The 12,277-nt window shown below is 40.5% G+C and overlaps 1 protein-coding gene across 5 annotated transcripts in view; it reads right to left on the bottom strand.

Annotated features, from left to right (window-relative positions):
• Positions 1-274: 274 nt before the first annotated feature.
• The window catches only part of il1rapl2 (interleukin 1 receptor accessory protein-like 2), a 574,476-nt gene continuing 562,473 nt past the window's right edge, over positions 275-12,277 (bottom strand). For 3 of the 5 annotated variants that reach the window (XM_031280024.2, XM_031280023.2, XM_036005865.1), the window contains 7 exons: positions 6,426-6,571; positions 6,186-6,263; positions 5,957-6,073; positions 3,525-3,647; positions 2,017-2,256; positions 1,839-1,869; positions 275-1,572 (listed from right to left, as the gene is read on the bottom strand). In XM_031280024.2, coding sequence (XP_031135884.1) covers positions 1,484-1,572; positions 1,839-1,869; positions 2,017-2,256; positions 3,525-3,647; positions 5,957-6,073; positions 6,186-6,263; positions 6,426-6,571 — 824 coding nt within the window. In that variant the 3' untranslated portion in view covers positions 275-1,483. The remainder of the gene's footprint in view (positions 1,573-1,838; positions 1,870-2,016; positions 2,257-3,524; positions 3,648-5,956; positions 6,074-6,185; positions 6,264-6,425; positions 6,572-12,277) is intronic. The other 2 variants (XM_031280026.2, XM_031280025.2) reach the window with 1 other exon arrangement.

Below are 12,277 nucleotides of genomic sequence, written 5' to 3' on the forward strand. Positions count from 1 at the left end.
ACAGAGATTATTGTAACAAACATTTAAAACAAAGACTGGCTTAAATGCTCACCAACTTTCTAAAAGCATTACATTCTTAAATAAAACTAAAAAAAATCAAAATGTTTTTGGAGGGACACCTCCTTTTTTCCCTTTATCTGTTTTTTTATCATCACTTCATGGCCGGACAGAAAACAAATATACTGTATCAACATAAGATGTTTATTCTCCTCCATATTAAGAGAGGCTGTGAGAAATGATTGTGTCAGTTACTCTTTTATCTATATTTATTTGATTTTTTTTTTATCTAAATGGGTGGTCATGCAAATAGAAAAAGCCAAGTCCTTTAAGCTTTTAGCTTGGTGGTAAACGTTGGTAGGTCACCTCTTGGCCAATTCACCTCTTGATGAGTTGACTAGTTGCTGTATACTGGGTTACAAGGTGAGCTGGCTGGTTTGCAGTCTCTTGGTGCCTTTTTAGCTCAAGAGGTAACTAGCTATGTTTCCATATACACCAGCTGACTGTGCTTTCTCAGTTATTAATAAGTTTAGCAATTGCTTCACGCATCACTCCTTATCTGGATATTCTTGCTGGAATCCATTTCTAAGTCAACCATTTATAAGCTTCTAAGAACCAAACCAGGCTAGCTAGCCAGGAATTGTATTTCAAGAGGTTGACTTGTTGTTTTAAGGTGGATTGGTATTCCAAAATCATTGCTTGAAGTCTGCCTTGTTAACTGACAAGCCACCTAGTCAACAGGTAGATGGATATACTGAGAACTCAGCTAGGTAGACGGTCGACTGGTCTTCCGAGATTACGCTACTTTAGTTTTTCCGTGAACCGATATTTCCAAGAAGTTGAGCAGCTGACAAATCAACTTGTTTTCCGGGTACACGGCTGGTAGACGACAATTTGAGAGATACTTGCTTTTTTTGTGCTCCAAGGTCCAACTTGGTAGCTTATTTGACAAATGGAGCACTCCTGTTTGGGGATATCTACTCGTTGTGTAAGTATCTTTTCATTGCCTTTTCCAGTTCATTACATCCACATGTCCATACATGTCTACAAATTCTCTGCACCAGTCAAATGTGTATGACCAGTCATGTTGTAACAGCGCTCCTTTCCAGTGGTCCTGGCTACACAGCTTACATACCAGTGTATCAGTCTGTATCCAGTTGGTGTGTCCAAAACCAGTGTACAATCAGTTTTAGGATCTGAATCTGTCTTTCTGTTAGCAGTCTGCAGGCAGTATAGCCAACAATTGTGAATCAAAGGCTTAAGTCTTTAAGCAGTCCTTTGTTCACAAGGTGAGATGAAGTGGCCTAAAACTAGTGTGCAGGCAGTCCACAAGCAGTCCCTCTAGAAAACCAAGACTGTACACAGTCCAAAAATCCAATGAAAACCAGTCGACCAACCAGTCAACCTCATTTCCAAAGCCAGTTTGAAAGCAGTCTGTAAACCGGTCCACAATCCAGTACCAGTTGAGCAGTCCCTCTACCAGATGTCAGAGCTTAGTTCTCTGCTGGTGAGCGGTACGAAGGTGCTGTTCAGGTGGAGTTCTGGCTTCTTCCCAAGCGTACTGCTCTGGGTCACCTGGAAAAAAAACACAGCACCACGGTGATCAGCAGGAATCTCCCCCAAGCCACAACTCATAGCCAAAATCTACAATTAAAAAACAAGGGCTACATTCTACAGTATATACAGTACTATCGCATGCCAATAGTGCACCATGCCTCATTATATGACAACTATTCTGCATATGACAGCTATTTCCCAGTCTGTTAAAATAAATACATATTTTAGGTTGGATAATATGAAGATAGTGTTTTCTTTCTAGATTTTCCTTTATCCAAACAGACCTCTTGTTCCCCAGTGAACTGCTCCTAACCCCTGGGGAGAAAAGAGGGGGTTTTATTTTAAATGTGATAAAACTCCGAGTACATGCACATAAAAAAGGATACACTGTGTAGATGTTGGATGCTAGAAACTATCTAGGAACTGCAAAAAAAAAAACATTGTCCTTTCTTTTTTTCCCACCTGTCCATTCAGCATTGTCATAGGGATGTTGCAATAGACGTGGCGCCCCCCGGGGCCCAGAGTGGAGAACTGCACGGTGGAGGGAGGTGGGAGGGGAGGCGACATGGAGGAAGGCTGTGGGGGAAGCGTGAACTCGTAGCTGCGGCAGATATGCCTCATTTGGGCTGCTGTGGCAGTGTGACCGCCTCCCAGCGGCAATGTCATCTGGTTGTAGTCGGGGATCTCTGTCGCCAAGGCAACCTGTGGGGAGATAACATGACTTTCTGTTCACTTTTATCACCTAAAAGTATTATTCCGAGAGGCAATTAAAGTTCTTAATGCCAACACTTTACTTTCTGGATGAGCTATGACTACAAGGAAAGACTCTGGAAAGTGGTATGCGAAAATAAATGAAGCTGAAGCTCTTTTTCTGCAAGGACCTAAAGTAAGACTACTCGCTACCGTTGTCACTCTTAATACTAAGTCATCTTACAGCGGCGCGCAGCTGCTGCTATGCCTGGTGTGTTCCATACAGATGCTAAAGGGTGATTTTTGCATCATATCTGACGCTGACAGGCACTGCCCAAACGTCCACCTTTTACGAGTTGGGAGTGAAAACGGGTTGAGCTGCACTAGGACCCGTTGTCTGATGAGGCCAAAATACGTTAGCCATCATACGGACACTGTCCTCATGTACACAGGCACCTAATTGGTCAAGTCTCTTTAAAATGTAGTTGGACTAAAGTACTTTTAAATAGGCTAACCCAAATGTATCACTGTTACTATTTCTTTTCACATTATATGCCACTAGCTTGCATAAATGCAATTGCATTTCCCTTTTTATTAATTTTCGGATATACAGTAGGCAAAATGTCTATGTTTGGTGGGGGCGGGGGTGTTTTCAAATTGGCCGCCAACCTGTGATAACACCCCTGCTGCACACACCACGGGGAGGCATATCTTTAAAACAACAAAAAAGGGTAATGTTCTACAGCTTCAAAACGATTAACTTACAATATTACAGTAGATTAAATGTAAAATGTAAATTAATTCCATATATTTGAATGTTTCAGAGAAATCCTGAAAATTAAAGATCTGGTTGTAATACTGGGTCTGCGTGTGCATCTGTATGTGCGTTTGCATGACTGAAATTCTTGCACCAGTCTAGCCCATCATCACTACCTAACACCACTGGATTTAGAAACACAGAGCTCAAGGGGCGGCTGTGGCTCAGGTAGTACAGCGGCCGTCTACCAATTGGAATCGTGGTTCGATCCCTGGCCCTGCAGTCCTATGTCAAAGTGGCCTTGGGCAAGACACTGAACCCCGAATTGCTCCCGATTATGCACCATCGGTGTGTGAATGTTTATCTGATGAGCAGGTGACCCCCAGCGTATGAATGTGTGTGTGAATGGTGCCTCTACTGTAAAAGCACTTTGAGTAGTCATTAAGACTAGAAAGCACTAAATAAATGCATAACTATGTAAGTAACAACATCAGTTTGAAGTAGTGCACATGCAACAGCTGACCTGATGATGTCCATGGCGACTATCATTAGGGGGCGCCAAGGAGGCGGAGGTGGTTGTCATGGCAATGGTGGAGACGGTGGTCTGTAGGTCACCAAAGAGGCCCTGTTCGCCAGAGTCCATCACCTGTTACCATAAAAAAAGTTATATAGCTTTCACTGTGCAGATGTATACAAATGTTCAAGGAGATTTTATCTCAATGTAGACGGAGATAGAAATAGTATTGGAATACATGGGTCATGTTAAAACATAAGACCTATGATATTCTATGTTTCTCTCATTGACAACAAAACCCATGAAAAGGCCAAAACCAACAATGAATTAATTCTACTAAGTGTTCTCTTTGTAGCTAAAGCCTGATATATCTCATTCCTCTGAGCCATAGAGCTCCATTGTTGTCCAAAAACCATTAAAAACACATCAATATTGCACTAGGTGACATGTTCCTGTAAATACTCACTAGAGCACCAAATGTGTATTAATGCGCGGCTGAAAATATTCCCAACAAAAACAGTATTCACTCTTGTTTGAGTAACATTTGCTTAAAACTACAGTGCTCAGCATTTCTAGGAAATTATCATGTATATTCAAGTAGGAGTGAAGGCTTGGGGCTACGTACACACAGACAAGATATGGAAAGATATTTGACAGTAAGAAAAATATAGAATAACACATTGCATTATCATTTTGAGTGGATGAAATGAATTTGGGTTAGGTTCAAGTTCCCTGTGCAGGATTTTATATACCATATATAGTATTTCTTTAAAGTTAGTCTTGAAAGAAAAGGTCACACGTCTTATGGCATATCTCATATCAGGTCATATTATGTCTATAGTACGTATATAAAAAAAAATAGCATTGAGAGTGATATGATTGCTAATCAGAGGTTTAGAAAACAAAAAAACTAATGAAATCATAGCCCATTTGTTTTCTTTAGTCTGAAACTATTTCGCTAAAGTTCACTGTGTTGCATTTATGTATTTAGTTCACTGAAGTTAACACTATCCAAGTTCAAGTGAACTGGAAGTCACATTGGTTCAGGCAGTCCATAACATGTCATCCTCCAAGGCTTTGGTGGTGGTGAGGGGTCAAAACACTGCTGATTGCCATTCAGTGGATGTTGCCGAGCATGATGGATGGCTTGAATTCTTCACAGTTCTTGTGTCATTTTTCAAGAAGATAGGAAGCGTGTTCCTTGGCCCATAAATTGAAGAAGCACTTTTTAGCTACATTGTGTTCTCCAAGCATGAATAGCTGCAGATGATCAGATGTCAGTCTCTACACCTTAAACTCACAAAGCCCTGAAAGTTGGGGTAGTTTGATGTGCTGTGCTTGTTTCTGGAGCTATGTAAGTTACAGTACAATGATGTCAACTGGCCAAATGAACAAAACTAAAGAAGGTAACGTTACGTTTGACTGAATGACATAAAGATGACACTTTCCCATCGGTTCCAGTTACATAGTTCACTCTATAGTCTATTTGTTTCTCAATGATTATTCTCCAGTGCCAAGCAGCAGGCGAACATCTCTGCTAATCAGGGCATACAGCACCTGAGGTGTTAACACATGGTAAACATGTACACATTTTCCCCCATTGTGATTCCCATTTTCATACATTACCTGTATTTAGCAGACATTTCAAAGGCCATCTGTTTGTTTTGCGGATGTATGTGCCCCAGGGGAGCATAAGTAAATGTGCAGACAAAACTTTCACAGCTTTTTTTTCTAGACTCCTGGACATAAGAGACACCAAATTTAATTTCCCCGCTGGGGCTCAGTCAAGTACATCTTCTTCTTCTTATTACATCAAGGGTGGATCCAGCCGTTGTAATCCCTTGGGGCTCAAAGGGGCTTGGCATGCTCCATTTGCAGTAGCTATATGAACTATTTTTCATGCCTTTTGATCAGGCCCCCCCCCTCACTCCACCTCTGCTTTACGCCTGTACACTTTCCTAGCACATGCAATAAAACTGTTTAACACTGAGTGTTAGATAAAACTCACTATACATTACAATACTGCACTATAGTGCAATTTGCCAATTTTATTATTTTATATTTTTTATATATATTATAAATACTATTTAAGTAGATTGTACATTTTATTCGCCACTTACATGTTTGTACAGTCTTTCCTGTGTATATTTTTTGAGTAAGTGTTCTTGTATTTTTTTTTATTAATTATTTTTTGTATATTCTATATGTGTGCTGTGTGCCTTATATTGGCTGCTTTAGCACACAAAGTATATCTGTCTGTCTGTCTGTCTGTCTGTATGGTAAAACAGTTTTATACTACTACACAGTTGGTTGTAGAAAAGAAAAGGAAAATTGCCCTTTCCTACTATAGTATTTCTTTTGGTAGCTAATGTAATGGTGTGTGGTTCTGTGCCAGCGTGTGCAGGGTTTTGAATGCTTGTGTGTTGTTTGTGGCATTGTACCTGGCGTCTGGACAGCGTCTCTCTGCGTTTCGCAGGCATCTCGTAGACCACCTGTTTCCAAAACTTAGAGGACAGCTCATTGCTCTTAGGACCCCTCCACTTGATGATGGATAAAGCCTGAGAAGACAAGAGATTATTTAGTTGTCTTCTAGCTTCTCGTCACCTGGTGTCTAATGACACCCTTCAGATCACATCATTCCTCTCTCCCCCCATCCCACTCTCTGTATACCTTGATTGTATGTTTAAGTGCTTCCACCTCTTGATAGTTAATGACATTCTTCAGGTCTGCACACTCTATCATGATCACCTGGACAGAAACACAGAGGTAAAAGTCTTTAAGAAGGCAGAACAGAGTAACTCTTTAAGGCAACTCTCCTTATTGTGCAAAGTACTTCACAACTTCCTCAAACATGTTAAAATGTAATCAAGGCAGATTTAGTTACTTCCCGTTTACTTCTCCAAATCATACCTTGATCTCCCCGGTAACCAGCATGGAGTGGAGGCGTGTCTCTATCTGGAAGATGCTCCACCCTCTTTTGGCGACAAACTCTGGAGTCAAAACAATGATCAAGCGTCTGCTCTGCTCCACGCTACGAGCCAAGTCCTCGATGTAGGCTGGCAGAGAGAGACAGGGAGACAGGGTTAAAGCTGAAAAAAAAGAGTGTGAAGACAGTTAGAGAGGGACGTCTCTTAGAATGAAGTGAAGATCAAAATATGTCAGTGCCTTGCAATCTACTTGTCAAAAATAAATATAAAAGAAAATAAACAGTTGCAACCAAAATCGTGAATGGTCCCATTATTGTATTTGTATCTTCAATGTTTGTTCTTTTTCTTTACATAGACACAGCTGATAAAAAGGGACTGGCACAAAAAGGAAGGTAACAAAGTAAGATTCTGCTCTTTACATTGTCACTTATAGGAATGAATAAAAATTTTGGGAAATAGTCTTACTTGTTTGACATGAGAAGATTGATATCAATCTCATTTCTTTAAGCATGGAGCTGGATTAAGAATATGGCTAGCCTAGTTTAGCAAGCTTCACGAAGCTTCCTTTGGCCATCACATAAAAGCTAAAGGGTGGAAAGCTAGCCTGGCTCGGTCCAAACTGATAAACTACACCAACCAGCACCTCAAAAGCTGACTAATTAACACCTTGCAATGGGGCGCCAACCCTCCTGCAATTCCAATTGTGAAATACACATTTTAAATGTAAGTTGTTACTCTCGCATAAATCATACATTAGCCTATTACAGAAGCATTCAATGATTAATGAAGACGTGCTGCCTACAGTCTTTGTCTGTGTGCTGGAGGGCGTACTATTTTCCTCCAGACTGAGGTATGTGTGTAATATGTTTGGATTTTCCTGGTGGCCCCTGATTGGTTCACACTGCATGCTGAAAATAAATGGAGCTAGGGCAGAAGTTTTTTTACGTCCAAGAAATGTTGCCAGATTGGGCGTTTTTCGGCCCCAGTGGGATGCTTTAGGATGGATTATGTAGGCTAGGATAGCTTAGGTTGGGTGGGTTGACAAACTGTTGGCCTGGTTTGAGATGAAGCAGGGACCCTTTACTGTATATATTGTATAAAATTGTTGCAGGCCTACAATAAAGTGTAGGGCGACTTAGAGCCTTTACACATACCTTTTTTTTTTATAGTGCATACAATACTAAGCTAATAAAATAATATTTTTTTACAAATTCATATATTTATATATCATGTTTTAATGTTAAAATGTGGCACAGTTAATTCTTAAGCTTAACTGTATATGTGGATGGCTACCTTATGGCTACTTTGCCTATAGGCCAGTAAGCCTATCATGTATGGAGGAAATATTTATTCATAATTCAAATTGAAAGTCCAAAGTGAAAACGAAGCGAGATCAAATTAAAAATATTATTATTTTTTTAAATTTTCCACTGATCAAATGATGGAACTAATTTAACATTGGCTTTTCCATTTGGATTTAATATTTGGCTTTTGAATTTCAATTTAACATTGGCTTTTAATTTGGATTTAATATTTGGCTTTTCGATTTCAATTTAACATTGGATTTTCATTTGGATTTAATATATGAACACATTGTCATCAATATTAACAAGGTTTAAAATGGCCCATTTTTTGAATTTGGATATCGTTTCAAAATCGGAAATCAAATGAACGAAAAAGTACACAGGCTGTACAAAAGGCCGTCAATCAGGAGTGATCGTTGTGAGTAGCCTACATGTCGGAGAATAGCGCGGACACACCGCGCGCACCACCCGGAGAAAAAAGTGAGAGAAAGAAAAAGGAGAGGTCGCAGTTCGGACGATGACTACCCGGTTGAGATTGTGTGTGTGTGTGTGTGTGTCCTCAATGACAACACACAAACACACGTAGCAGAGCTACCCACACTCATGTTTGTACAGTTACTTAATTAAATAAAACATCAGAAGAGAGAAGTTCTCTCCGTCCGTGTTTTAAACAGGCACACCTGGGGCGAAGTTGGAAACCAGAATCAGCTTTAAATACAGTCCTAATCTAGTCCTCACTAACACGGCCCAATTATACTAACTACATGAAAACTTCACTGTTGTTGCATGAAATGTGGTTTGTGTTTAGCCTACATCATCAGTTTCTATCATGTGAAATAAGAGGCTAAGCCAGCCTGGTGGCCAAGCTGCAGACAGATGCTCCTCAACAGTGAGCTCCCCAGCAGTCAGCTCCCCCTGCTGTTCATAAGGTGCCTCTGCACCCCTTTTGTTTCAAACCCTCCCACCAGCCTTTGGGCCACGCCTCCTCATTTACATTGACATGAGTCAAGTCCAAATGAAAAGCCAATGTTAAATGGAAATTCAAAAGCTAAATATTAAATCCAAATGAAAATCCAATGTTAAATTGAAAAGCCAAATATTAAATCCAAATTAAAAGCCAATGTTAAATTGAAATTTAAAAGCCAAATATTAAATCCAAATGGAAAAGCCAATGTTAAATTGAGATTCAAAAGCCAAATATTAAATCCAAATGGAAAAGCCAAATGGAAAATTAAAAAAAATAATATGTTTAATTTGATCAATGGAAAATTGAAATAAATAATAATATTTTTAATTTGATCTCGCTTCGTTTTCTCTTTGGACTTTCAATTTGAATTATGAATAAATATTTCCTCCATACCTGTTAAGGAAACTGCTTTACTGGCTAATTATAAAGCTTTTGAACCAACCTAGCAACACTGCAGTAGCTAGAAGGCTACTTGATGAGGCTGGTAAACCACCAGAAGCGGACACGCCAGCTTCTACGGGAATGTCTGTAGTAATATGCTACATACTCGTGATTTTGGGTACGTTTTATGAATTCAAAATTTTAAGGTTATTGTCTACCGTGTTGCCAACACCGCAGCCTTTGCCAGGCAGCGGCGGTGCACCGAGCTTCAGAGAGCCAGGGATGAGAACAGGCGGGTGGGCGGGTATGTGTCAGATCTGCGCAGAGCACCGGGACAAAAACACAACATATCACCGACAGTATGGTTACAACATCCAAAACACAAGATTCTCTCACAGGGCCCTATTTTAATTATCTAAGCGCACGGTGTGAAGCGCATGGTGCAGGTGCGTTTAGGACGTGTCCAAATCCACTTTTTCTAGTTTGATGGCGGAAAAAAAGGGTCCGTGCGCCAGGCGCATAGTTCAAAAGGGTTGTACTTAGCGTCTTCATTAATTCATAGGTGTGTTTTGGGCGTAACATGCCCATGCACATCATTCCCTGTGTGTGTGTAACAAGCAGAGTGTGCGCACGCTGTGCACGAGACTAGGCGCATTTCACTAATTTGCTGTCAAAATAACTGAAATGCTGCGTTATTGACTTTAGACCAAGTTTTTGTTGGCCAATGGTGCGATCACTTCCCGCTGCAGAATGCACCATAACACTGTAAGACCAGCACGCCCATGGGCTATTTAAACGATGCGGGCGCTGGGTGGGAAATTGACAACTATGTTGGTCTTAAACTAGCAAAGACACCGGGTGCAAGATAGGGCCCTCAGTGGTTTCTGTGACATGAGAAATACTTTCAAAATACAAACCTTTAAAAATACAGCAACGGCCAAAATACACAGCTACCATTATACCTACAGGGCCGTGGCCCCACCTAGTGGAAAAGTCACACCAGGCCACAGGTTATTCATGTTCAGTGGGCTTTAGAGTTTTGCTGATACACAACCATCAGCTTTTACTGATAATTTAGGAAGATGAATGTGGACTCGGGGAGGTAACAATGAGTTGTTAAAAAGTGAGCAAGTCTGAGATTGAGCTGTATGTGTTGATTTACAGCACGAGTCAATACAGAGCCAGGAGTTCTCCGCACTTTTACATGATTCTTTTCATCCTCACTGTGGTGCTGTTGCTTCACACCGAGCCCATCGCAAACCCCATCTTCCCAAACTGTCCCATTTCCAATTATTCGTTTGAGACATTCTCAATGGTTTTTGGAACGTGCGTCACTGAAATGGCTCATTATTTCTCAAATGTGTAGTTAGCGACAATGTCTGAACACTGTGTGTTCTGTGAAAAACAGATTACCTCTCTTTGTGTGTCTCTCTCCCTCCACCATCTCTTCACTTGCTAACTAAATTAATGACAGAGTCTCTCCAACAACACATTGCAATTTCACGCTCAATTTGAGGGGCACAAATAGTACAGAACATCCCAAAATTCAGTCCATTTCTTTCTCTTCTCTGCTTTGCTTTTCCATCTTTCTCTTTATCTTTCTCTCTCTTGTCCTCACAGTTAACCTCCCCTCCTATCTCCCGCCCTTCACTTCCTCTTGCCGCTCTCTATTTTTGAGGATTATGTAAATCAATTAATGAAATAAAACAAACCAATGACCCCGTCCCCACCTCTTTCTGTTTCCGCTGTTTATTTCTCGCTCTCTTGTTAATTTCGGAGGGCTAATGGAGCGGATAATTGAATAGTGTATTTTAGGTTGCATTGCCATGTTGCTCTGTCAATGGCTTTGGTACGCATTGAATAGGCCCCTCTCTCTGTCTCTGTGATTCACTCAGTCATTTTCACACTCCGTAACCTTTAGTTCATATGCAGCTTAGAGTAAGTTATGCGCGTTATGCACAGTGGACATTTGTTTTTTAGGATGTTTTCAGGGCACACAGAGGAAGCCTCATTTTTTGGAAGAAATATGACTTTCTTATCTGTTTTTAGGATGCCGTGTTGTGTGTGTTTTTGTCTCGAGTGTGTGTCGGGAGGGGGCATTATTTTGGCTCAAGGCGATTCATTATGAACCATGTTTAGGTAAATTTATTTATGTATTTTAGGAGGAAATGTTAAGTAGTGCAAAGAACACACATTAGTTTCCTACTTTCTTGCCACATTATGAAGTTATTTTAGCGACTACATTCTCTTTTTAGGAAGTTTTTTGAACAAGTTGAACCAGTGTTCAAACTATACCGTGGCCTTTGGGGGAGCCAGGAAGGTGGGGTCGTGCGGTTGCGACTTACAAGGATACATAACAGCTACAAATGTATGCAGTATACAGGATTTACCCTAGTATACTTTATCGACAGGAATTGATAGGTCAAACAGCAAACAGCCACCCACAAATAGTATAAACAAAGCATCAGGCTGTCTTTGAGATTTCACATGAACAACGGTTAAAGTTACTCAGGCTACCAAAGAATACCATAATTCCTCCGTTCAATTAGGCCTAAGCGATGCACCCCAAGCATCCATCCTTAACAAGCAGCCACGTATATCGGCTCTTCCAGTCTCTCCACTGCTGGCTGTTCCAATTTAACGGGAGAGAGGAGCAAGAGGGGTTAGGATCGTGACCAGCCTCTGATGAGCTGTTACCACCACCATCTTCAGCCAGAGAGGACTACTAGGATTATTTCTTCAGCTTCTTCTTGCGTTTATCAAAGTAAAAACACAGACTTGTACGCCTCCATTTGTAACTGGACAAAAAAAAATACCAACGAGTGCACAAATGGTACCTATACATTATCAGTAAAGTCCAGAGGGAAAAAAATGATCAATTTTATAATATCTGGGATACTGTGGATCAGGTTTTGATGAAACCTTAGGAAATGCTCTGTGCCACAGCTCTGCTATCTGAAACTACAGTATTTGGCTTAATTATGACACAACCGTGTTTGGAAAATTGTCCATATTTGTGTTACAGTATTTCAGACTCGGAATAGAAAACGTATGGGAATGTTGCTTTTCATTGCTCCATTTCTGATGTGGTAAAAAGTTAAAAACTGTGGTGATACAACAAGCTTAATTCTTAACCACTTGGCTAAAAGGCCAGATGGGTCATTTTTAAGAGTTGTAATGAGT

The sequence above is a fragment of the Sander lucioperca genome, chromosome 1, assembly GCF_008315115.2.
Source record: "Sander lucioperca isolate FBNREF2018 chromosome 1, SLUC_FBN_1.2, whole genome shotgun sequence".
Lineage (NCBI taxonomy): Eukaryota > Metazoa > Chordata > Actinopteri > Perciformes > Percidae > Sander > Sander lucioperca.